The following is a 26,199-nucleotide window of genomic DNA, read 5'->3' as shown; positions in this document are numbered from 1 at the left end:
CTTCAGACGATTATGCAACACAACCAAATCATATTGGATTCAAAAAAACATCTTTTGGGAAAAACTGATTTCAAATGAGGACGCTTAGTGTTTTAGGTGTTTAATGGTAGAAAACGGGTTCATAATCCAGGCTGACCAGTTCAGCGCTGCCTGCACTTCGTCCCCCTCTCAACGCTTCCTGTCCGACAGCGTCATTACATCACTGTAACGTTACAGCTAAAGTCAGCAGTCGCAGCCATTTTACTCCGCGAAATAAACTTCGCTCTCGTAGCTGGAGCAAAAACAACTAAATACACAAGATAGCTGCGCTGGCATTGATGGATATCACGCTGTGAACCAACACCGAGGCCGTTTTGTGTTTCGAATCTTCAGCATTCGGTAAGGCCGCGGAGCCGGGACAGGGCTGTCTTGTTTTTAGCATGTTAGCCTGTGTTAGCTCAACCGAGCTAACAAGTGAAAATGTGAGGAGGCTGTTGATGAAGGTTCACGGTGTGCAGACTTTAGAGACTGCACAGGGAACTGGATAAGACTACACAGCATAGCTTGTACGGAGGAGTATTTGTCTTAGGATGTGTTTTTTAGTATTAGATATCATTACGGAAACGCCTCATTTTAATTACTGGCAGTACCTTCGACTCCTTTACCTGTCAGATTTCAAACTAGCTAGCCAGCTTATCCCCACCGGCCAGCGCTGCGTACACTGCGATAACATGAGCTGTAGTGGAGCTGACTGTCACTCAACAGTCAGCCGCACTTTAATTAGCTAGTTGTCAGCGTAGCTGGTAAGTGCATTTGTACTGCAGCTAGTAATTCTTGAGTCCGGTTGCCCTCTGAATGCTAAGGAATTATTGCCATCCGCGAGTCTCAAGTAATACTAAGCAGCAGAGACAGTTCTCGGTTACACAGTGATATCTTAATGACTTTCAATCGATTGAAGCAAAAAAGGAAAAAAACAAAAACAAACGTGAGGTAGTGTTGCAGTCAACCCTAACAAGTCTGTCACTGGCAGGCAGGACGTGATTGCTTTAGAGGAGGCCCTTACACACTGGCAGCAGTGTGCGTATGTTTAGACGGGAAAGAAATCATCCCAAGGCTGAAATTCTTGTAGAAGAACAACAACCATTATATCCATGTGTTTTTCCATTATTTCAACTTTCAATTACAGTATTGGTCTAAAGACTCTTTGTGCCAAATAAAAGCTAAAACCAGTGTTAGTCTAGGCAGAAGTTCATTCATTGTTTGCCCTTGATTTCTTGACAACTTAGCCACAGTGTTGGTCTGAATTAAGTTTTATTCTCTTACAGTACAACAGTGAAACATTGGTAAGAAGAAAAGCAAAGCAAATATGCTGATTAATGAAGTAAAGGTCAAGATCATGCTTGACAACTCATTTATTAGTCATCATGAATTTATTTTTTCTGTGCTAGCAAAATATGTTCTGCCAACCTTGAGTAACTCCTCCAGGGTAAACTGGGTTAACAAAACACTTTCAGAGTTGATTATGTTTGAAAGACTCGCTAAAATTAGACTTTACCTCTGCCCATTCAGAAAATTATATCCAGTAACAAGCATATCATTGTCTAATTATTACCTACAATAGAAGACAAACCCTCGTTTTTCAAACATAATTTCCAGACAAAATGTCTTATGGAACTTAAATTGTATCCTCTCTGTTCAGAGGTTAAGGGGATACTGCAGTTGGCTCTTGGCCATTATCATGACCCACATCCTGTGCTTTCCCTAAAAGCCTAACATGCAGAGCACACTAGTGTTTGTCCTAAATGCAAAAATAACAAAAGGTCCATTTACAACAAGAAGAAGAGGTGTCATATCTAAACCAACTATGATCCCAACTTGACAGTACAGCAAAGATTGGCAATGAACATCTGTCACACACAACTGTTTTTCCAAGCACCTTAGCTGACTGGCAGGTCAACATGTTCCTGTTGCTAGTTTAGGGAATTTAGTGTAACCCTTTTGGTTTTGGTCTGTGTGTATAACTGTGAGATATGTCACCTAGATTCCTTCTTACATGCAATCAGCTAAAGGTGCCACACCTAAGCCTTGCTTTGGTAGGTTAAACCCTGATGTTCAATTACTGGTGTGCGTTTCCCTTTGCATTGATTTTGCCAAATCAGACTTGAACTGAGCTGCAGGTTTGAGTTATTTACCCATAGAAAAGCTGCATCCAAGCACGACACCCTGGGCGTTTTATTCAGAATTGAAATCATTTCTCAGAAGCCTTACATACCTTAACTTACATAACGAGCCTACATACATATTCACTGCAGGCAGACCTCCCCAACTTGTGTCTTTTCACTTCTAAGCTGTGGTTGCTTGACTGTGAGGCTGCCGAAGCAGTTTTACCTTATGTTAGGTGTGACTGTCCCATGTTTTTTTACTTTTAGTCAAAGAGTTTGTATTTGTTTGTTTGTCCAATCCATTTTTAGTGTTGTTACAGGATTTGTTTCATTAAAGGTGACAGGCAGCCAAGAAAGAAATAATACCATGTGTATCTACGGGAACAGAGCAGAACTCTAGCTCGAATGATTGAGCCACAGTGACATCATTTCTATCTAATCTCTTGATGAAGGCAAACCGTTTTTAGCTACCAGAAGTGGTCTATTTAGGGTGCAGAAAACTGCAGACTCAAACGGTAGTTTGGAACAAAACAGTTTTCATGAATGTGTGAGGGTCTTGTATGTGCATTCATCATCCACACAGTTGTAGGAAGAGTGGTGCACATGGTTGGATCATATTAGCAATATTAATAATTTCTTGTTTATTTCTCTATTTGTATCTCAACATTTGTTTCAAATTTGTTTAATCAGTGGGTTTTTTTCTTCTTGAGTATTTTCAGTCCTTCCAGGCATAGCATATTTTTTAAATTTTAAGACAAAGCCTTGATTTAGTGCTTTTCGTATAATAGAAACCAGACCTCCTTGAGTTTTCACAGTTTGTTCGCTTTCAGGCCAAGGCTGAAGTATATTTGAATGCTTCTTGGCACTTTATCTCTGAAATCCTTTACAGCCAGGCGTACGTATAGTAAAGTTGACTCATGACCTCTTCTTGTCAGTACACAGAGACAAGGGAGTGTTACATTCTCTGTTTTTGGGAATACTTCGCTCTAATTTGCTACCATTAACTCTTAGTTTTTGTTTTTGCTGAAAACATGTTAAAATGTTGTTTTTTGCCTGTACTGTCTTTAAGGCTTTCCACCCTAAAAGCTAACATGTAACATTGTAACATTTTTTTTCATTAAGTTCCATTGTTTCAGGGAAAAAATAGCCAACACATTGCAGTAAGAGGTTATAAACCCTAACACCTGTATTGCATGTGTCTAGGTATGTATTTAGGAGAGAGAGACACATACACGGGGACAGAGAGAGAGACACACACAGGGAGAGGGAGCGAGAGAGAGATGCAGGGAGAGTAAGAGGGAGAGAGAGAGACACGCAGGGAGAGCAAGAGGGAGAGAGAGAGACACGCAGGGAGAGCAAGAGGGAGAGAGAGAGACACGCAGGGAGAGCAAGAGGGAGAGAGAGAGAGACACGCAGGGAGAGCGAGAGAGAGAGAGACACGCAGGGAGAGCAAGAGGGAGAGAGAGAGAGACACGCAGGGAGAGGAAGAGGGAGATAGAGAGACACCAGGGAGAGGAAGAGGGAGATAGAGAGAGACAAGCGGGGAGAGAGGGAGAGAGAGAGACAAGCGGGGAGAGAGGGAGAGAGAGAGACAAGCGGGGAGAGAGGGAGAGAGAGAGACAAGCGGGGAGAGGGGGAGAGAGAGAGACAAGCGGGGAGAGAGGGAGAGAGAGAGAGAGAGACAAGCGGGGAGAGAGGGAGAGAGAGAGAGAGAGACAAGCGGGGAGAGAGAGAGAGAGAGACAAGCGGGGAGAGAGGGAGAGAGAGAGAGAGAGACAAGCGGGGAGAGAGGGAGAGAGAGAGAGAGAGACAAGCGGGGAGAGAGGGAGAGAGAGAGAGAGAGAGACAAGCGGGGAGAGAGGGAGAGAGAGAGACAAGCGGGGAGAGAGGGAGAGAGAGAGACAAGCGGGGAGAGAGGGAGAGAGAGAGAGACAAGCGGCGAGAGAGGGAGAGAGAGAGAGAGAGACAAGCGGCGAGAGAGGGAGAGAGAGAGAGAGAGACAAGCGGCGAGAGAGGGAGAGAGAGAGAGAGAGACAAGCGGGGAGAGAGAGAGAGAGAGAGAGAGAGAGACAAGCGGGGAGAGAGGGAGAGAGAGAGAGAGACAAGCGGGGAGAGAGGGAGAGAGAGAGAGAGAGACAAGCGGGGAGAGAAGGAGAGAGAGAGAGAGAGAGACAAGCGGGGAGAGAGGGAGAGAGAGACAAGCGGGGAGAGAGGGAGAGAGAGAGAGAGAGAGAGAGACAAGCGGGGAGAGAGGGAGAGAGAGAGAGAGAGACAAGCGGGGAGAGAGGGAGAGAGAGAGAGACAAGCGGGGAGAGAGAGAGAGACAAGCGGGGAGAGAGAGAGAGACAAGCGGGGAGAGAGGGAGAGACAAGCGGGGAGAGAGGGAGAGAGAGAGAGACACACGCGGGGAGAGAGGGAGAGAGAGAGAGACACGCGGGGAGAGAGGGAGAGAGAGAGACACACGCGGGGAGAGAAGGAGAGAGAGAGAGACACACACAAGCGGGGAGATAGAGGGAGAGGGACCGGGGGAGAGAGAGAGAGAGAGACACACGCGGGGAGAGAGGGAGAGAGAGAGACACACACGCGGGGAGAGAAGGAGAGAGAGAGAAACACACACGCAGGGAGAGAGGGAGAGAGAGAGACGTGGGGGAGAGACACACCCAGATACTCTTATCATAGTGCAGAAATGTCAAATAATAACAAAGTAGAACAGTGATTCACCTTGTATCTAGTAAGTACTAGAACACAGATGAAACTGCAAGCCAGTGTTGGTTTTCAGTTAAAGAATGTCCTTGGCTGAAATGCTAATGTATGAAATCAAATCAAATAACATTAAGCTGAAGTCCATGTCAGTTCTCTCAAAGAAAACAAGTAAAAGCTCTCAGTGGTCTCATATGGAGAATGTATTTTTTGCTCTTTCAAATGAAGGTATGGAAATCTCAGTATGGTATTGTCAGCCGTTGTGGTGCATCTTGTGTCTAGCAGGGCTCCTGGACTTTTCAGGCCTTTATAGATTCCTTGTTTTATATACATTGTCCACCATTTTTTTTTCTTTTTTTTTTTTGCCTTTCCAAATTGGATCTGTGCAATACAAGCAGACCATACCATTTTCCATAGTTCAGTAGAGCTCCGCAAACAAATTTCTTCCCCTCCCTCTGATTTAACTGATTGAAGATTACCTTAATTTGACTTTTATTGGGTGAGGGTGTGTGTCTTGTTTTAATTCAAAAGTAATTTAATGTTTAAATGCAGTTATTTGCTTTGTTTTTGACAGTGTTGTTCAAGTTTTAATTAAGCAGAATGAAGCAAGAATGAAGGCTGGTGAATACAAGGGAGTTAAACATTGCTACTGCAATAATTCTACATGTTACCTGTGCCCTGTTTTAAATAAAAAACACACCCACTGGCAGCACTGCTGTGACTGGTCATGTGATATAGTCACCCGCCTATGTTTCTAGTAAAGCATTTACTTATGTTTGGTTGTTTTACACTTACACACTATATGAGCACTATAACGTGCTCATGTTAAGGTTTCGTTACTCTTACCCGAATTGATACATGTTTCGTAGAATTCATCCCTCCAAGACTTATCCTAGTGGAGTAAATACCAAACAGTTTCCAGAAATGATTGCCTAGAACAGGAACATTATAGCCAGTGAATTCTGCATGACCTTGCAATTTTAACATCATAAAAAAACATTGCAACGTGCATCACACTTTGATTTAGAAAAGTCTGCCTTAACAAATGTCTGAAAAAACATGTACAGACTGGAATAATAAGTACATGTCCTGAAAAGCCCTGAAAGGTTCTGTGTGTTCAGCAGATTCTTCCGAGACCCTCTCTCTCAGACAGCTGTGTGATGCTACATTACATCCCTTCATTCATTAGTGCCAAGAGCTTCCTTTGTCTCTGCGTGTAGGATCTGCTTCCATTGTCATAGAAACTGTTGCAGGTTTTCTTAGCAACCTGTGAACATCAATTTACAGCCCTTGGTGCAGCTTGAATGTGAGCTAGTTCCATTCAGCCTCCTGAAGGGACAATTGACTTTTTTTTTCTCTACTTCAAACACAGCTGTTTGTCAGTCTCTGGCGCTGTCAGAGATGTTTGTGTGTGTGTGTGTGTGTGTGTGTGTGTGTGTGTGTGTGTGTGTGTGTGTGTGTGTGTGTGTGTGTGTGTGTGTGTGTGTGTGTGTGTGTCTTTTCTTTGTATTTTTTATACGTTTAAATGTTTTTTCTAAACATGATATTCATGTTCTCCCCCCAGGTTTGACTCCATGGCTTAGTGTCACTCTGCAAAGCAACTTGGCCAGAAATTTCTCTCCTCCAGTCATTGCTGTCCACTGCTACTACCGGTATGAAGTTTCTCGTGCGTTGTTATTGACCAACATTCAGACTTGTTTGCCTTCCTGTAGTTGTGGTAGCTTCTTACCCATGTAAAGGCAAACACATTTGATTTAGTTTGGGAGGTTGTCCTGAACTCCCATATGTCTGTGTCATAGTAAACTCTGAAAACTCTTGTGTAAGATTACTGTGAATAAAACATTTGCCAATGTGACGAAAGCTGGGAACAGTCAGTGACTTTCTCTTTTATTTTACTCTAATCAAAATCATGTAAAGCTATGTCATTTAGCTCAGGATATATTTACCTACACTTGTTTGCCCTTTCTTAATTGTAATTTATAGGTTATGCAAAAGCTGAATAAATTAATAAAGAAGTTTTTATTTAAGTTCTGTTACAGATAATCCCTGATATTGAACTGTTGAACAAAAATCGCCATCAGACGTTTGTTAGGTAAATTACATACAGACAAACTGTTTAGCATATCCTTCCATTTAATCATTTGGAAGATGCCTTTACCCAAAGCAAGTCAAGGAGCAACTTTGGGGTCAGTGATTTGTCCAAGGATCTTCAGGAACTAATGTCTGCTGTCTTGAACTGCCTTCTGAGCCACAGCTGCAATGAATCTGTTTATGTAAACATTGAAAGAATGGTGAAAAACATAACCCGAAGGATCATTTTCAACTGTTGTCCCAGATGTTGGTGTTAGTTAAAAAAAAAAAATGAAGATATACAAAGCAGACAGCTAACATAAAATGGAAAATCAGCACAGGTAAGTAAAACAAGGAAAGAAACCAAATGGTTAGATGTCTGTTATGTGTAGTAAATCATATAATTGAAATATGTTTCAGATGTTAAATATTTTTGTTAAAAATGTATAATTTTTTTAGGTTGTATTTTGGCTTTGCAACCACTTGCTTGAGTAGAACCAAAAATATCACTGATATATTAAAAATTGCAAACCACCTAACCCAGTTTAAATGCCCATCAGAAAGAATGAAAATGACTGCTGTCCATAGGAAAATGCTTTGTATGTGTTTATGAAAAATGAATTACTTTCTAAGATTATACTGTTTTGTACTTACAAAACCACTTGGTTGAAAAAGAAAAACACTAGATGATGAAGCATGTGCTTTACAATTTGTTTTGTTTGGATGTGATTACTCAGCATTATTCAGTAACCAAGTGCGTGTCAGACCAGTTATGTCCCATAATCTCTCCAAAGTCTCTAATGCCTGTGGCACTTAAAAAGCCTACAGGGAGAAATCAAGGCAGCCATAGGGACCATAGAGGTTGTCAGCCAAATGCAACACGTCAGTATGGTAAGAGTACTTATGTCCTGGAATGAATAGATGTGGGTGCTGCTGGATAGCGATAAATAGCCTTCACGTACAGACTGGGCCATATGTAATCTCCTGGTTAGGACACTGTTGAGAAGCCATGGATACTAAAGTGTTTGTTTTGCTCCCCGAAAAGTTTCCGTTCCCTGTGTTTGAAACCGCCGCAGCAACGTCATATTCCAGCTTATGAAGCCTGCGTGAACAGAGAGAACATTCATGCATTAACTGGCATTTGTTTCTCATGAGCAGTGGTTTGAGGTGATTATTCAGTATAATAGCCAACCCAGCTCATTTAATGAATAATTTGGGCTGCAACTGAGCTCTTCCAGATGGCTGAAATGAAATGCCACCCTTAGCATTTCAGCAATTGGGTGAAGTTGTCATACCAACACGATGATGATGAGGAGGATGACTGAATTGCTGCTGTTTCTGAGGAGCCCAAAAGGTTCCACTATGTGATGTACTTCTTCTGAATTAGAGCAGATTTATTAGTTTTAATTCAATTTTTTCCCCTTGTGTCCACGCAGGTAACTGGGAGGCATTACATTACTCCCTGTAGTTTGTCTGGGACCCTCCCCATTCCCCTCCTGAGGCAAGATGGAGCCACAGGTTTCCCAGGGGCAGCTTGGAGCTGATGGGGATTGTGAAATGTCAAGCCTGCTGGTGCCCAGTCCCCAGAGTGAGGCAGTGACCCATGAGATGGAGGAACTGTCACTACAGCCCACACAGAATCTGCCTCCACTCAGTGAACGCAAAAATGGTGAGGACATGCTGCTGTATAGCCATATTATACTTGGACAGAAGAAATATAAAAATAAGATATAAATAAATAAATAAAGTTATAAATAAATCCCTAATCTTAGGAATTTATAAAGTTCACTTTCCATTATCAAGTAAAATAAGCAAAGTCCTTCAGGGATGCAATGGGTGGCTCTACTTCTCTTATGAGTGTGGATGTTATTTTCACATTTCCAGGGCAATGTAACTTTACCTAGTTTAAAAGTCATACGAATGTGTGAGCAAACCTTAAATAAGAGACATTTGGACACGTCAGTGCGAGTGATGAGTTCTCCCACTGTTGTAACTGTTCCTCAGAATAGCTGGTTCCTGTTTTTAACTGGTACTGATCATCATTGTTTCCTGTTAAAATAATAATCATCAGAAGTAACAAAGATGTTTAATAGGGGTAGGAAAAAAGTTATAGTAAAATAATTAAAAATGTATTACTGCAAATGTATCCATTTCGGTAAATAAAAATAATAAATTCTAATAAAACAATATAATATTTTACTCTTTTTGAAAAGTCAAACTAGCTTGTTTATATTTGATATATTTAAAAAAAAAAATCCTTTGTAGCAAGCTTCCAACAAGCTGAGAGTCAGTTGACTTTATTGTCAAATGACTGACAATAAATGTCTAGTTTAGCCGTTGAATACTGTTCATTTGAAGATGCCTACACTGTTAAGTAATTTGTATGCACAAGCACAAACTCCCTGAACTAACTAATCACTTAAGGAGAGTTTTTTTGAGACTCTTGAGACAGCAGCTTTCTTCTGCAGCACGTAAATGCAGTTCCCATCAATTATCGTTACAGTGTCATTCTAGCCAGCTTGCATTCTACATTCTAATTGTATGAGCCAAGCAGGGTTTCCTCTGTTTTTGTTTATATTGTGAATCGTGAGATTATTTAAATTGGAAGCTTATGTATAAGTGTACTGATAATGTCATTAATGACGTCATATAGTGAAGTTTACCTTTTAAATTTGTTTAAGGAGTTGTCATTGAAAACATACAGAACGTTTGTAACGAGATGTAGTTCAGATCAGCCTTTTGGAAGAACAGACACAGCTATAGGAGCTAGAAGGTACATCTATTGGGGCTGCAGCTATTAGAGATTTAAGTTCAGCTTTTAGAGCTGACAGAAAAAAAAAAGAAAAAAAACAAGGTAGTGGGGACCGTGAAAGGTTCATTGTTTCTACTAAATGACTAAATGTAAATGTAGCTGTGGAGGCATCATGTTCTGTGGATTTAGGAACCACTTGGAGAAAATTGCTGATGGAATTAATTTGTGAAATTAGTATTCATAAACGTGTATTGTAGAATTAGCCCCTTATTGGCTAAGTTGAGAAAAATGGAATAGAATAAATGTTCAGTGTTCATCCATACAATGATCTCTGGAATGGATAATTGTAGGACCATCGGATAGAAGTAAGATGGCCTCTGCACAAATCGCCCTCAGAATGTTGGGTTTGCTTTGGCATCCACGTAGCCCTGACTCAGACACTGATGGATGGGTACGCCAATACCAAGTTAGAATCACTCTGGTGTTTGCCAATTCCAAATTGTGTCTCAGATGGTGTAGAGAGATCAGCTCAGTTCAGTCACTGTTATATTGATCAGCATCATGTTTAGGAAAATAAAAATTTTCAGACATTAGCTTCTTTCACACATGTACTGGAATCCTGATCTTGTCCAGCCTGAACCTCGAGCCTGTGTATGTGAGAATGCAGATGTCCAAGTGAGACTGCTGTCAACAAAACACTGTTTCTCACGTGAGAATGCTTCTGACTCTCTCCCTCTCTGACATTCTCCCACTGTCTGAAACGACAACTCCAGGCAACGTCCCAACATTATGTCCGGACATTGTCTGGAGTTCATAAGAAAAGACGCTGTTTTCAACTGGATCAAACAATTTTTTTGTATAGAAGATTTTTATGCTGTCACACGCAGGAGCTGCCTGCTGCCACCAGGAGAACACAGTAAAACATCTCGATGATGGAAAATGTCTGTGGAATGTCAGCAGTAGTAGCACCCACCCATCATCTTGGCTTTTGTCATTTCCCCTCCAGTGAGAAGGCACACCTCATACTTTCCATCCTGTGAACCATCTCAGCGCACTTTGCCAACTACAGAGTCACTTCGGTCATATTGGTTTTAACATGCAGGTGTTAATCTGTCTACCAGCATGACAGACCTGAGTGTCTAAGACCACTTTACGTATGTGGATCAGTAGGCTGTAGGTCAAAGTCTGAAGGGAGAGGAGTGTTTATCTGTCAGCAGAGTGGGATGTCACGACTCAGGACTGAGTTTGACAAGGACCCATTCAAGCTCGCCAGACAACTGAATCAGGTCATCTCCCAAGCAGCAGGTCTTGTGAGGTATTCCTTCTATGCCGTGCTAAGTACTTACCAAAAGCGTTCCAAGGTACGCTGAGTGGCAAGCCAGCAACAGGGTCATGGGCAAGTGAGGAATAATGAATAGCCTGTCTGGTCTGATCCCACACGAGCTACTGAGAAAATGGTGTCATGCTGGCTATTATTGACAGTTTTAAGAACACACCATGCATCACAGCTTGCTGTGTATGCAACTGTGTAGCCACAAGCCAGTCACAGTGCCCATGTTGATCCCTGTCCACTGTCAGAAGTACCTATATTGGGCAAGTGATTCTCAGAACTACACCATGCAGCTATGTAATGGTTTGATGAATCTCCGTATCTTTTATCTAATGTGCACAGCTGGGTGCATGTACAGGGGGAGGAGATGGCAACAGAATGCATGCATCTGATCCATGAAGGCCCTATCTTGAAAGTTACAAGGCGTTACAGGATTTGCTGTTGATGTCTTGGTACCAGATACTGGCGAACATCTTCAAAGGTCATATGTTCATAGTTGATGCCTGTGTTTTAATGTTTTGGCTGACATGATGTGACATCAATGACTGATGTACTGTAAAGTCTCAGTCTCTGCATTAGTGTTGAAGAAATGATGTCAGGGTGCTTTAAATGTAGCTCCGGAAACAGTTAAAAAGGCCTCTTGACTGCAGGTGAATCATGTTTTTTCTTTAAGCTTGTGTTTACACTGTAGACTAAAAATGTGGTAGTTGTAACCAATAAAACTGAAATTATACAGTCCTTGATACAAGTTGCTAGAGCATGGGGAGCAGTCCTGACATGTGTCACATACATTGGTGCACCCCTACCTCTTAGCTAATATATACAAACGTAAACTACATGTTTATGGTGTTGTATTGAAACTTTCTCAGTTTCCCATGCAGAAACCACATAAACCAACAACCGCACTTTGTTTTAACCAGGAAACTGGTATAGGCATGTTTAAGTAAGGGTAGATAGTCCTCTCTGACAGAATAAATACATGTGTGGCCAAATATACTTGGGCTCTTAATATACTGACAAATGTTAAATATCTCCATACATGACTTTTGAGGATTTCTTCTTTACCAGTTGTCAGAGTTCCATTAAACCTGTTACTGCTAATGCAGTTTCAAAACACAGCTTTCATCATCTCTTTGCTTTCAACTTAGGATCATGATTCTGCCTCTTCAAAGCTGGACAAATCACATTCTCTAGTGGCTACGGCAGCTGTTGTGGTTCTTTGGTTCCATCTGTAGCATAGTTCATAGTTGCCTCTGTATAAAAACAAAAAATCACATGTAGGCTAGAGAATATCTTTAGCTCTCTCCTTTTGATATAAATGTGCAGACATTGTTGTCATTTTTGTCATTACAATTTAGTTAATACTGAGTCAGAGTAGTTACAAGGGACCAGTCTAGTTCTCTACATCTGGCTTTGGTTGGATTAGCTCTACAGCGATAGAATAACTTATCTCAAACTGGCTTGAGCGAGAGAGGGAACTAACTCTAGAGCGATGAGGGGGTTGGAGCATTGAAAGTTGGGGAGGGATAGAGAATTAGAGGACGGATCCTATGTTTGCTTTCTGAAACTCTTAAAAGCGTTGCAGTGCTGTGGATGTTCATTATTTTGGCAATGATATAATGAAATGGTTGAAAAGATATAGCTATTTGGAGCATAAATAGGGCTTTAATATGGATGTTGTCACCTTCGTATACAATTGGCCAGGAGTATAAGACCATGGCGTGTGGGGAAGTATACCCGCATATCAACTGCTGCTTTAGGGTCAGAGCACAAGCAGGTGAGCGTCTTTCTTTGATTACTGTGATACCGATGTCTCAACTCGAATAGGATAATGCATTAGCCACTATTTAAACAGATGGATACAAATAAGTGGAAGAAATAGTAATGAAGTTCGGTATTTTGATGGATGTCTCCTTTTTGCCTCACGCCATGTTGTATTGTTTTTGTTTTTGGATAGCAGTTGAAACCTTAAATCAGCCTGCCAGTGAGTACATAATAACAGCTTGGGAAATGTCATGTGCTGGCAGACTCGGGCTTAGTGGGGAAACGGAATGAAACACTATCCCATCCTTAAACCAGCTACTAAGGACTGAAGTTGTACTGGAGTAATGTCACAAAAATCCCACAAGATAGAACATGAGCTAAAGTTTTCTGCAGGCTTTTCTAATGCCAGCTTAGGAATAAATCGTGCGGTATCACCGCATTAATGTGCACTTTTCACACAAATATAGTTGACTGGTAAGATAAGTCCAAAGTGCAGAAGGCCTCTTTTAAAATTGTGTTATTGTAGAGTGTCAGCCTAATGAATGGAGAGGATATCAGTTATAGATCATGGGGCAGCCAGATGTTATTATGTGGCTGCCTTTACAGTTTGACGTTGTTTTCTTCCCCTTTCTATGTTCCCTTTTTATTTTTGTACCTACTACCTCATACATTTCTTCTTCTTCCTATACCCTTTCTTGTTTTTCTTCCATTGTTTTCTTTTTGCCATTATAATATTTTTAGGTTATAACTTTTTCTTTTTTCTTTTTTGCTTTAGTGCTACAGTTGAGGCTTCAGCAAAGGCGTACCAGAGAGCAGCTGGTGGAGCAGGGCATCATGCCACGTGAGTATCAGTTCTGCCAGTTGTCCGTCATTCAATGAATTTCTCATGTGGTGTGGGCGGATAAATGATAACAAACTGGGACCTTGGTTCATACTGACAGCTGTAATAATAAACATGTTTGCTCTATTTAAAAAAAAAAAAAATTGGATCACATTATTTGTTTTTAAAATTGTGCTTGTGCGTTGATGAAAATGTCGTGTTTTGCAGCTCTCAAGAGTCCTGCGGCTTTCCATGGGCAGATCCGCAGCTTGGAAAGGGCCAGAGTAAGCCACACAGTTCAGAAATAATGTGCTAAATTCAAACCTAAGAGAAGTGCAGAACCGGGCCTGTTGATCTGCTCAATAGACTAAAAAAGATTTTAAAAATTAGACAGTTCACTAACTGTTCTGTATCCATTTTCATCTTTAGACTGAGAATTTCCTCAAGCACAAGATCCGCAGTCGTCCAGAAAGAGCAGAGCTGGTCAGGATGCACATTCTGCAAGGTACTAGGGATTCTCTAGTTCATACCACATACACCTATCGTTTTATCTGGTGTTCCCTGAGGACTGTTGATGTGTTAAGATTAAGATAAAGATTGTCAGGATTTTAAATAAGGTATTTCCTTTTATATTTGTTTAGCTGTGTTAGCCATCCAAGCAGAGCTTTAATATACATTTTACCTATGACAGGATTTAAATTGACATATCATCTCATATGATCCAAACAAATATTTCCACAACACTGCAAAGACAAATCAATACGGCAATAGAATATTATATTTTTCTTGTCCCTCAGAGACTGGCGCAGAGCCATCACTGCAGGCTACCCAGATGAAGCTTAAAAGGGCCAGGCTGGCTGACAACCTGAATGAGAAGATCGCTCAAAGACCCGGTCCCATGGAGCTGGTGGAGAAGAACATCCTGCCAGTGGATTCTAGCCTTAAACAGGCAATCATTGGTGAGACAGGAACAGAAATGGATAAACCGTTTTATTTTAGGTATATGGTTAGCTTGCCACAAATAGACAATGCAAAAGCTTTGTGGAAAATGCTTTCCTGTAATTGAAAACAATTACAAAAGCCTCCTGTCCGAGTACGGTCTAATACCACTTTTCTACTATGTGGTACCGACTCAATACTCTTGTTTTTGGTAACAGGTGCAGTAATCAATAGTGACAAAATGGTGAAGGAGTATATAAAACAAAACTTGTAGAAAAATTATGACATTTATATCACTGCAAAGGTTTTTGAAATGTTCTGTAATGCTTTGTTTATCATCCATTTGTCTTTTTGACCTCCTCCAACCTCTTTGGGTACCCTCTGAGCAGCATTAAGGTTAATTACTTTGAGGGTTTATGAAGGATACAAATTTACATAATTTTACTCTAACTTGACAATTGACAAAGCGTCTTGACAATTTATGTTCCTTCTGATGATGAACATTTGTACTAGCTGAATGTGCATTAAATATTACAGTTCATCCAGAAAGTATTCACAGCACTTAACTCTTTCCACATTTTGTTCTGTTCCAAAATTCATTAAATTCAATTTTTTTCCTCAAAATTCTACAAACAATACCCCATAATAACAATGTGAAAGAAGTTTGTTTGAAGTCTTTGCCAATTTATCAAAAATAAAAAACAATCAATCACATGTACACAAGTATTCATGGCCTTTGCCATGGCTTTTGAATTGTCTGTAGACCTCCAAGACAGGATTGCATCATGTCACAGATTAGGGGAAGAGTACAAAAACATTTCTGCTCCATTGAAGGTCCTACTGAGCACAGTGGCCTTTATCATCCATGAATGAAAAGCGTTTGGAACCAACAGGACTCTTCTTAGAGCGGGGAGGCCGGTCAAGCTGAGCGATAAGAAGATTGGACTCTTTGGCCTGCCAAGTGTCTTATATATTTGGTGGAAACCAGGCACTGCTCGCCACCTGGCCAATACCACCCCTGCAGTAAAGGATGATGGTGGCAACATCATGCTGTTGGGATGTTTTTCAGTGCCAGGAACTGGGAGACTAGTTAGCATTGAGGAAAAAGTGAATGCAGCAATGTACAGAGACTTCCTTGATGAAAAACTTGGTCCAGAGTGCTCTGGACCTCAGACTGGGGCGATGGTTCATTTTTCAGCAGGGCAACGACCCTAAGCAAACCGCCAAGATAACAAAGGAGTGGCTATAGGACAATTCTGTAAATGTCCATGAGCGGCGCAGCCAGAGCCCAGACTAAAACCCACTTTACCATCTCTGGAAAGATCTGAAAATGGTTGTGCACCGATGCTCCCCATCCAACCTAAGCTTGAGAGGTGCTACAAAGAAGAATGGGAGAAAGTGCCCAGAAATAGGTGGCCAACCTTGTAGCATCATACTCAAAAAGACTTGAGGCTGTAATTGGTGCTAAATGTGCTTCAACAAAGTATTAAGCAAAGGCTGTGAATATTTAGTACATGTGTTTTATTTATTTATTTTTTCCTTTTTGCCATTTTAAAATAAAGGGATGCAAACTTTTTCCCTCAACTGTACTGCTACTTCAGCGTTTGGTTTAGAAGATAAGATACATTTGGAGACTGTGGCCAATTGTTAATCTGCGGTTTTCATGTCTTTTTGGCAAGTTTTTGTGTTGCCTGAGCTTGATGCTAGCAAAAGTACCAGGTATTAGGTACTATTTACAATTTGTGATTGATGGAACAGCATAAGAGGAGAGGGGAACTGGTACTATGTTGTGGAAAAACACGAATCAAAAATGCAGATCTACTTTAAGCGACATGAGAAAAACAACCACAGTGCAATGAATTGGATATGTAGCACTTACTACTTGATTTGTCGTGTTCATCAGTGGGCCAAGTGAATTATCCCAAGGTGTTTGAAGAAGATAGCAGTGATGCCCTGTCCCCAGAGCAGCCGGCCAGTCAGGAGTCTCAGAGTTCGGTCCCTTCGCCAGGAGAGGGCAAAGCACCAGAGATGTCCTCTCCAGCTGTGGTACTATCACCACTACCCAGCATCATGATGCAGGTTAGATACAGGATTGGTACTGTTGTTATAGAGGTATATGCCTGGCCGATATCCTCAGAACGTCCTAGCTTTGCCATTGATATTGAACTTGTCAGTGTTAATGAGAGTGTCAGGGTTTCCTTTGGAATATAAATGTTGTTACCTTATTCATATGCAGGCCCTCCCAGTGGCTACACAAGCGACACCAGACTTTATGAAAGTGATCTCTACCAGTGAGCCTCTTGGCAGCCGCCCAGCTGCCACTCCTGCTCAGCCAGTCACTACAGCTGCTCCTTCAAAACCAGGCCCAACACTGGTGAAAGTAAGGGCTCTCTTTTGGATAAATGTAATCACCTCTTATTCTTTCGACTAGGTGCTGTTAAACAAACCATGGTGTTAATGTATTTTCCACATTCCCTCACACAACAGCAAAGCCAGCAGAAGTCGCCTTCAGAGAAAACTCGCAGCAAAAAGGGGAAGGAGCCAAAGTCCAGGATAAAAAAGCTCAAATACCACCAGTATGTTCCTCCAGACCAGAAGCCGGAAGCCAGTGAAGCACCCATGGATTCCTCCTATGCCCGTCTACTGCAGCAACAGCAGTTGTTCCTCCAGCTACAGATCCTCAGCCAGCAACAACAGCACTACAACTACCAGACTATATTACCAGCACCGCTTAAGTACGTATATACAGTATTACAGCAGCAAGGCACAACTGTCTAACTAGCCAAAAATAGTCACTGGATTGTATTATTTATATACACAATTTGCTGTGTATACTATATGTAAATGTTTTTCCTCTTATCTTGTTTGCCACACCAAGACTTTATCTGTTTATCAGAAAATGCCTGAAAACAAGTCAGATACTGTTGGTTTCACCAACCCAAAGCGCAACTGTTTCCAATAACAACTCTCCATCTAATCACAATTATAACTAGCAGGAGTCTGTTTCACCAGCTTCCATTTTCATAAATGTCGTCTCGGTTGCAGAAAGGCTGAGCTTTTTTTTTTTTTTGAGTTGTGCTTGTGTAATGTAATTTGGTTCACGGGGTTTGTTAGTGGGGTGCGCTGCACAGGATGGATGTTTTTTTCCTATTGGGAACAGACTTCCCCTCTCTGTTTCCTCCGTTTCTCTCCTCTGTCTTTCCATTTATCTCTAGAGTAACACTCTTTGGTCCACTTCCTCTTTTTCTTCCACCCCCCTTCCTCTTACACATTGTCCACCAATAACAATGACCTGCTTATTGTGTGTATTGTTTCTTTCAACAGACCTGTGGAGGGTCAGAGTAGCACTGCTAGCAGCCTGCCAACCTCCATTATGGTGTCTTTGCCCACTGCCCCTCCCCCTCCCCCTCTGCCTACTGCTCCCGCTCGGCCAAACAACTCGCTGTCAAACCGCAAGCCAGGAGTCTTGCCTGCCAACCTAGAGGAGATGAAGGTATTTGGAAACCCATTTGTGCCACCCTTGCAACATACCAAGCAGTTTTAAAAATATAATAATAATCGTAAACTGGTAGGTGATTTATTTCTGATAGGTGATTTCTTTATAAACCTGCTAAAACTGAGCTTTATCAAGACTCTACACAGTCTGTGGTTTTCCGTTGCATTGGATGAAAACAAAAAAGATCTGGAAAAAATATTTAATTATAGGTCCCTTTCTACAGTACTGAATCATTCTGGGACCTAAACTTTTTCAGAGTGAACTTAAACACCCCTCTTACACAGCTACACATTGTAAAACACTAGTAACAAACCAGGACTTAAAGGAAAACTTTTAACATTTGAAAATGTATAAATACAATTTCACTGCCGTGTCTGTATAGTGAGTTTGAAACTACAGTCAGAACCTGCTTAGCTTTGCATAAAGACTGGAAATAGGAGAAACTGATATGTAAAGTAATGTGTTAGAGCTAATTTGTTTAGTCTGTACCAAAACCAAAATGACATTTAGTGGTCTTATGGGGGTTTCCGTTGTCAGGTTTTCACTTATTTTTTTCGTAGCAGATTATTGACATAATTTATAAGCTGGCAGCTGAATTAGGTATTAGGTTTTTTTCCCCCCAATTTCTAGTCTGCTGACTCCAGCTACAGATATGAGAGTGATATCAATATTTTTTCTTTAATTTAATTCCAAACATGTTGGACTGTAAAATCAGCTGTTTCCCCCTCAAGCTCTAATCTGAAACGCTGCCTTGATCATATTTATATTTTTCCAGGTGGCTGAGCTAAAACTGGAGCTTAAGTTGCGTGGACTCCCTGTGTCAGGAACAAAAACTGATCTGATAGAAAGACTGAAGCCTTTCCAGGACAATCCCAACACCTCTGCACCTACTACCGTTCCTCCCCTTGCCAATTCCAAGCTGTCCTCCATCCCTGTTGACGTCACCACTTCCACTACCACTCCTTCTGTGGTCCTCTCACTTCAGCAGTTGGCTCCAGAGAACACAAGGTCCACACCTCCAGTTTCACCCATCCCAACTGATTCCTCTACTCTCCAGCAGGACGTTGGCATGTCTGACACTCCTGAAGTAAAAATGGTGAGCTCTGGCTCAGCAAGTCCCCATTCTTCACCTCTCCCATCATTTAGAATCCCAGAGGAAAAGGACAAGAGGCTCCATGAGAAGGAACGGCAGATAGAAGAGTTGATGAGGAAGCTGGAGCAGGAGCAGAGGTTGGTGGAGGAGCTAAAGATGCAGCTAGAGGTGGAGAAGAGAGGTCAGGGTGCCTGCATTGCTGACTCTGCCTCTGTAGCTTCTCTGAACCCTGTTTCTACGGTCCTGAACTCAAGTGTGGTAAAGATGGAAGGTACAGTCATGTCAAACTGTTCATCCACTGCCATTCCTAACTCCATCCTGGGTTCCCAGGCTTTCACAAGCTCCCTGCCAGCTGTGGTGAAGTTGGAGGATGTGACTGTTTCTTCTGGAAGGCAGCTCCAGCTCCAGACCCAAACCCAGCTCATCACCCAGATCCAGCCCCAAGCCCCACCCCAAGTAACCACAAGCTCACAGCTGCTCCCACAGTCACAGAGAAGTCCCAAACTCCAGCCCCAGTCCCACCCCACAGCCCCAAGCGTGCAGCAGTTCTTTATCAGCCACCCAGGTGGAGTTTCTCAGGTGCTGGGTCAGACTCAGACCATGTTAACTGCATCTGGACAACCTCAAACTCTCCTAACCGCAACTGGCCAGGCTGGAACTCAGATTCTTCTCCCAGTCTCACTACCCAACAGTGCTACTGCAATCCAGCTGCCAAGCACCACTGTCAGCCTGCAGGTAAGATTCCAGTGAGGTAGCGTGGTATCATATGAAGGGCTATCAACCTGTCGGAAAATCTGACACTCTGTCCCGCTTATCTCAGCCTGTTCTGCAGGCCACAGTCTCAAACCAAGGCCTAGTCCGAACCCCCGTTCCTCAGCTGCAGAGCACCAAGATGGAGACAGCATCTAGCCAGCAGTTAGCCAACCACAACCCTTTACTACAGGTCAGTCACATCACATACAGTAATTAGCTGCATTTTAGTGAGCAATTCAGCAAATATTGCTCATTTTGCATTTGGTGCGTTATGCTACTCCAGACACATACATACATGTCTTTTCACACCCAAACTATTGTAAGAGGAAAGACATTTTTAAGTAAATAAATTCTTAATCATATTGATAAACTTGATAGACTTTTTTTATTTTTTTAACATTGTTTAAAGCTTTAATTGTGGTATAGATACACCGAATAACCATTCATGAAGACATGCTATGTTATCTTTATCACAAACAAGAATACAGTACAGTAGAACAGGAGTTCCTCCTCAAGGATGCTCAGTAGTATACACAGTAAAAATACATGTACTGTACACAGAAGGCTACATAAGATATCACACACATTACCATCTCATTTACCTTAAGGCATTTTATTTTCCAACAACTTCTTGCTCTAAATATTGAACGTCTTGGTGCAGAACTAATTGATTTTATCTGGTGTGGGATTTTTTTTTAAATTTTAGTAGCTGTGGTAGCTGTGGTTATTTTGTGATGTCAAGGGTCAAGAATCTCAGTCCTATCTTCTGTTTCTCCTGAGATTACTTTTAGATGAAGCTTGTTGCTGATTTTAACATGAGCAAGTCCAGAGGGTTGGGGGTGCCATAAAATAAATGCTTGTGAGGGCTACAAAGATGTGATTGTCCTATGTGCTTTCAGTTCCTCCTATGATAAATCGCATATATTTGGATACCTGTCTGATTTTTGCTTGGCTTTGATGATCAAGCCTAGCATGATGAGGTGACACTCTGTTATCTGTGACAGACTTTGACTGTGTGCAATAATACCCCTGGTTTGGAGAACCAGACTAGATCCGAAATGAATCACCAAGGTTTCCTCAGAAGTTCCACAGAGACCAGAGTCTCTCCCAGGTCTTCACCTAATCACCACATCTCCAACAGAGCAATTAATAAGGTATATGAGCTAAGTCATTATTTGGTGGGGACAGTGTGTCTGGATAATTTTACAGATTTATTTTGACACGTTTCTCACTTTGTAATGGTTGCACTACACAGATTTGTTTTTAATTCTGCTTGCATCCATTTCTCTCTTTTTCCCAGTCACCTTCTCCCCAGCCTGCCTTTATCGTGCAGCCCACTTCTCTTATTACTCAGCCTCTAAAGACAAGAGAGCCTCCTCGCTACGAGGACGCTGTCAAACAGAGCCGCAGCCTGCACATCAACAATATTTCACAGGTTAGGACACCAGCCGCACGATACAATTTTAGCTACAGTGTCCTTCAAAATACAAACATTTTTCAATTTTATAGCCTTTAGAAATTGTTGCTTTTTGTGTACCAGCCTCAAGTTTCTTAACCCTGCTGTCATTATAGGTTCCCACAACAACCAGCCAGCAAATGGATGACTTGTTTGACATCCTCATAGAAAGTGGAGGTACGTTGTTGCACACAGTTTGTGTAAACAGAAGTGGACTGATTATGGCTGATATCAGTCTGTTAAATGTTTATTTTCAGTCTGTGAACATGAATCTTTCCCAACCACAGCAAAATACCAACTGGTGATTTCTAGCCAGGGTACTTGTATATGCTAGTTGACACTTGTAAGGATGCTCAAAAACATAGGGAGTTACTCAACTGACTTGAAAGAAAGATAATTAGGATTTCATCATAGTTTTGTGTATAGATATAGATCCATCTATATCTATAGATAGAGAGATATAGCTATATAGATGTACGAGAGAGAGAGAGAGAGATAATCTTAAGATGGATAGATGTAGATAGCTAAGTAGATGTAGGTATAGATATGAGATGTGGAGAGAGAGAATCTAGAGATATAAATATGAATAATGAGAGAGAGAGGAATTCGATTTAAGTAGATAAGCAGTTAAAAAGAATAGAAAAGGTCAACATCAGCATAAAGTGGAGACCATTTTTACTCATCCATATATTTTATCCCCCTTTAGAAATCACACCATTTATCCACCAGGACCCCCCAGCATCTCTCAGTAAGACGCTTCCAGTCACAGCCAGTATCACCACCCTTCCAGTCAGCACTGTCTTCTCCAGGCCTCCTCCACAGATCCAGATGGCCCCTCTGCCTACCATGAGCCCTGTCATTGACTCTGGCCTGCACAGTCTCTCCTCACTGGCCACAGACAATCAGCTGGAAGCCTTTCTTGAGGGGACTCTGGCTGAAACATCACCTTCATCAGACCTGCGCACACAGGGCCTGATGGAGGAGTTGCAGGCCCAGCTGATGGATCAACAACCCTATTCCCCTATGGACACCACAGATCTGTCTTTCTGTGATTCTTCCTCACCTCCTTCTTCACTCAATATGGGCCTATCTGACCCAGCATTGGATAACATGGAATGGCTGGACCTCACCATGCCACCAGGTCCTGGTGGGTCGCTAACACCGCTGGGGATCCCCACAGACTTTCTGGATACACATGATTTACAGCTGCACTGGGACTGATAGAAGATAGCTGGATGAGCCAGAGGTGAGAGATGGATGGATGAAGTGAAGAAAAATGAGACTGACATCTGCAAAGAGGGGAAAAAAGATGGCATTTTTGTGCCATGTCACTTTTCAACAGGATATCCATCCCATCTGTAATATTTCCACTATGCTACAGTGAGAGGCACAGGATGAGCAGTGCACTGATTCAAGTTGAACTACAAGCAGGAGTTTGCACAGCTTTAAAAGAGGGATATCATGGCTGAACAGCCACCATAACTCCGTCACCTATATTAGTGAGAAGGGATGTTAAATAGAGTTTTCTTTGAGGTGTCACCATTTTATGGATGATTTTCGAGAGCAGAGATGGAGCCAAATAAAGACTGGTAGTGTAGACTGTATATACTGTTAAAACCACACTAAACACAGCTTCAGTTTCCCTCGGCCACAGATGATGGTGGAAATAATTCCAGTCGTTTCTACTGGGCTACTTGTCCTTCTGTTCGCACTGATACATTTTGTAATTGTGTAACCACAGTAACAAAATGTAAGACGTGCTTCCCAGGGTCTAATAAAGCCTTTTGTTCCACTGAAAGAATACACATTAAGTTAAAAGCTGGTAGTTAACAGCACATTAACTGTGATTCCAGAAATAACAGTTCAGACTACAGGTTAAACCTGGTTGTTTCTCAGTGAAGATGCATTTGAGGCTTGACTTCGGACATCAGTACTCTATGTCTACTTTACTGACCACTACTACTTCACCTGGGAAGACTTTGACCAAACCGGTCAACCAATAACTTGGAGACCTCCGTCTGTGTGAGGTGCTCCACAGTCAGATCGATCTGTTCCCTTTATGATTCCAAGCCAGACGTGCTCAGTCAGGCAGTGAGCCATATTTCTAGGGATTTCTAGCTGAGAATAGGTTAATCTCCTGTTCACACTGGTCTGCTCTACCACATACTGTAAATGATGTGTTTGCTGACAAATCTGGTGTGTTGCATCAGATGTGACTGTTTTCTTCTAATTGATTACGACCCCTCCGGTCAAGCTGATGAACCAATGACTAAAACAAGAGTCCCCGGATGGGCGACGAGAGGAGGAACCTCCTTCATTTATGTGAGAGCTATGCACTAAAGAGGCAGATAGACCTGACAACGCGCCTCATTCACCTCGAAAATGTGAACTCAGCATATCCAAGGTGATCATTAAGATGAAGTGATTAATATGATTGTAATCAGCATATTGATCATGTGGCCAATTGCTCAAGAGACACTGCAGTTGTCCAAAATAGTTATTTTGAATGTAACTTTTGAAAAGAGGGAAAAATAGGACTTTACTTGCTACATTGGCAGCTTTTTTTTCTTCTGATGGTGAACTGAAATAAATCAGTGGAAGGGGAACAAATGTCAGTTTATAGGACATACGACACATTCAAAATTGGTGTTAACTGAACGTGTTCTACAAGCAAATCAAAGTAATAAAGATGTCTTTGAAGAAGATGAGCTTTATATTTAGCTGTTCTACAGTATCCCTGCACTTTGTCTGTACTGTGTGTGTGTGTGTGTGTGTGTGGGTGAGAAGTGACTGCACCACTAGCAAACTAACAGTTGTCTGTAGCTGAAACGTTATTCTGCTGGTTCCACTATCATGAGGAATCAGAATAATATGAAGTAATATTTCGCGGCTATATTGGACAAACTTGTGAAGCATCAGCTACTGTGGCCAGTTAATTTCCTGAGTGAGTGAAAGAAACAAGCATGCTGCTCTGTGCGTGTGCGTGCAAGAGTGTCTGTCTCCGTGTGATTTTGTCTTCCTGTCTTTTGCATGTGCTCCTGTGTCTCTGTGTGCATGATTGTATTCACATTTAATCTCAGAATCTTCCGAGCAGTTGTCAGACAACTTTATAATATCTACAAAATCAATTTATTTGCCCACCAATTGACATAATCCAGACTTTACTCTTCAAAAGGCTTCTGATGACTGTTTTTATCTGTTGTGTAGTCAGAGACACCTTTGAGGTGTGATACACGGTGCGGTGCCAGTGAAGAGGGCTTAGTTAGTTTCAAAGCTGTCATAAATTCCTGATCTTTATTTTTTATGAATTGTGCTTAATCACAATTGCTGTTGTTAAATATTGAGTTACTCATTTATTATCTCAGTTGAACTATATTTAGGGGATACATTCATACTGTGTGGCACTTTGAAATAAGATTTTTAATTCGTTTTTTAATCAAAATGTTCAGTGTAGACATTCACATTTTAACCACTTTAACTTGTTAATACACCCATGGACGTAAGAGGGGGCTGCCTTTGTCCTGTTGTCGTATAAAGGCACATATTCTTTGGCAACTGCTGGTTCTTCAGGGTCATTTCTAACGGAAACATAAAATGAAGCTGGATTTGTTTTTTGCATTGTTATCCTGCCTGTATAATGCTGATTTGCTGTTAACATCAGCAATAATGTGGAGACCTTGATGGTCAACACTGTCTTGTCAGTGAAGTTCAACGCTCTTACTGCTGCACGTACACATTCAGCATCAGATCAGGCCAAGACACTTGGATGTGCTCATATCCAAAACGTATAATCACACAAAGAGTTACTGCACATACCTGCTTCTGGGCTTTATTGTGTACTTACAATCACCTGTTTAAGACCCAGAGATGGCCTTATTCTCCTGGTTACCTCTGATGGGTGCACCCCTGAGTTTCCAGGTGTTTCAGGACCCCTCTTGGAGCCTGCTATACCTGCTTGCAGGTTTTTGTTTTGTTTTGTTTTTTTCACATTGCTGCGAATGTTAAAATCCTACATAGGATATAGTGTAAGAATTACTAATTGATTCTTCTTTTTTTTATGTATTCTAGAAGACATCAGTTGATAGTGTTTTTGTTCTCAGTCTGTTGGCTTTAGGCTGTGAGATTTAATGTTTTGTTGCCAAATAGGGAGTGGAACAAATTGTGTTTAGTGAATTTTCTCATATTTTTGTATTTATGTTTATCTTTTTTTTAATGTAAAAGAGAAAATACATTTAACCTTGTTTCCATGCTTATGTCAAATGTTTAAAAAAAAAAAAAAAAAGGATTTCTGTTGTAAATGTTTGGTTTGCAATTTCTTTTTTTTTTTTTTTATGTGTCATATCAGACATACAACCTTTGGCAGCAGTAAATGTATAAAACCTACACCCATTGGTCATTGGGGTTACTGACTGGGCAGACAGGGACAGCAAGAAGCAATAACAGCTGCTCTCCCTTCATATACTGTACTGTACGTCAAATCCTGCCTTGATTTTATTAATGTAAGAGCCTTTACTGCATTCAGAATAATAAAACAGTATATAAGTTCAAAAGTCCTTCATATCGAGTGGTTAAATTGGGTTTTGTTTGACAAACCCACTTTTGGTAAAAGTTTTCTGGAGTCATTGTCAACCCTCTCTGGTTCCTGTCAGCTACTTATTTTTTTTACTTTCATAGTTGGTGGTTACAGAAACTGGCTCCAGCTCTCCTGCTCCAACTTGTCCTAAAGCAGCTGCACTTTTTTCATCACGTGAATGCTGTATGTTGTTTTTTTTGTTTGTTTTTTTTGTGGACGGGCTGAACTTTAAAACAGCATCGTATAAGATGCTGCATTAAAACGCATGTTGGGGGACATCAGTAGATGACGCACAGCACTTCTCCACCCACA

At 41.4% G+C, this 26,199-nt stretch overlaps 1 protein-coding gene across 5 annotated transcripts; it reads left to right on the top strand.

The window, feature by feature from the left end:
- Positions 1-195: 195 nt before the first annotated feature.
- On the top strand, positions 196-25,667 carry mrtfba (myocardin related transcription factor Ba). Of its 5 annotated transcripts, XM_067487753.1 has the most exons (17): positions 196-378; positions 6,406-6,493; positions 8,348-8,580; positions 13,533-13,598; positions 13,806-13,861; positions 14,007-14,082; positions 14,375-14,536; positions 16,420-16,595; positions 16,753-16,896; positions 17,004-17,251; positions 17,841-18,009; positions 18,788-19,840; positions 19,926-20,048; positions 20,863-21,012; positions 21,159-21,293; positions 21,431-21,491; positions 22,021-25,667. In XM_067487753.1, exons 3-17 carry the CDS (start codon positions 8,418-8,420, stop codon positions 22,533-22,535), a joined length of 3,297 nt encoding a protein of 1,098 aa, XP_067343854.1. In that variant the 5' UTR covers positions 196-378; positions 6,406-6,493; positions 8,348-8,417; the 3' UTR covers positions 22,536-25,667. The 5 variants fall into 5 exon arrangements, with proteins under 5 accessions (XP_067343854.1, XP_067343855.1, XP_067343858.1 ...); XM_067487754.1 differs by lacking the exon at positions 6,406-6,493; XM_067487757.1 differs by lacking the exon at positions 19,926-20,048.
- The last annotated feature ends 532 nt before the right edge of the window (positions 25,668-26,199 follow it).

This window comes from Channa argus, chromosome 20, assembly GCF_033026475.1.
Source record: "Channa argus isolate prfri chromosome 20, Channa argus male v1.0, whole genome shotgun sequence".
In the NCBI taxonomy this organism is placed as follows: domain Eukaryota; kingdom Metazoa; phylum Chordata; class Actinopteri; order Anabantiformes; family Channidae; genus Channa; species Channa argus.
Note: the sequence above shows the minus strand (reverse complement) of the source record. Positions and strands in the feature narration are given on the sequence as shown.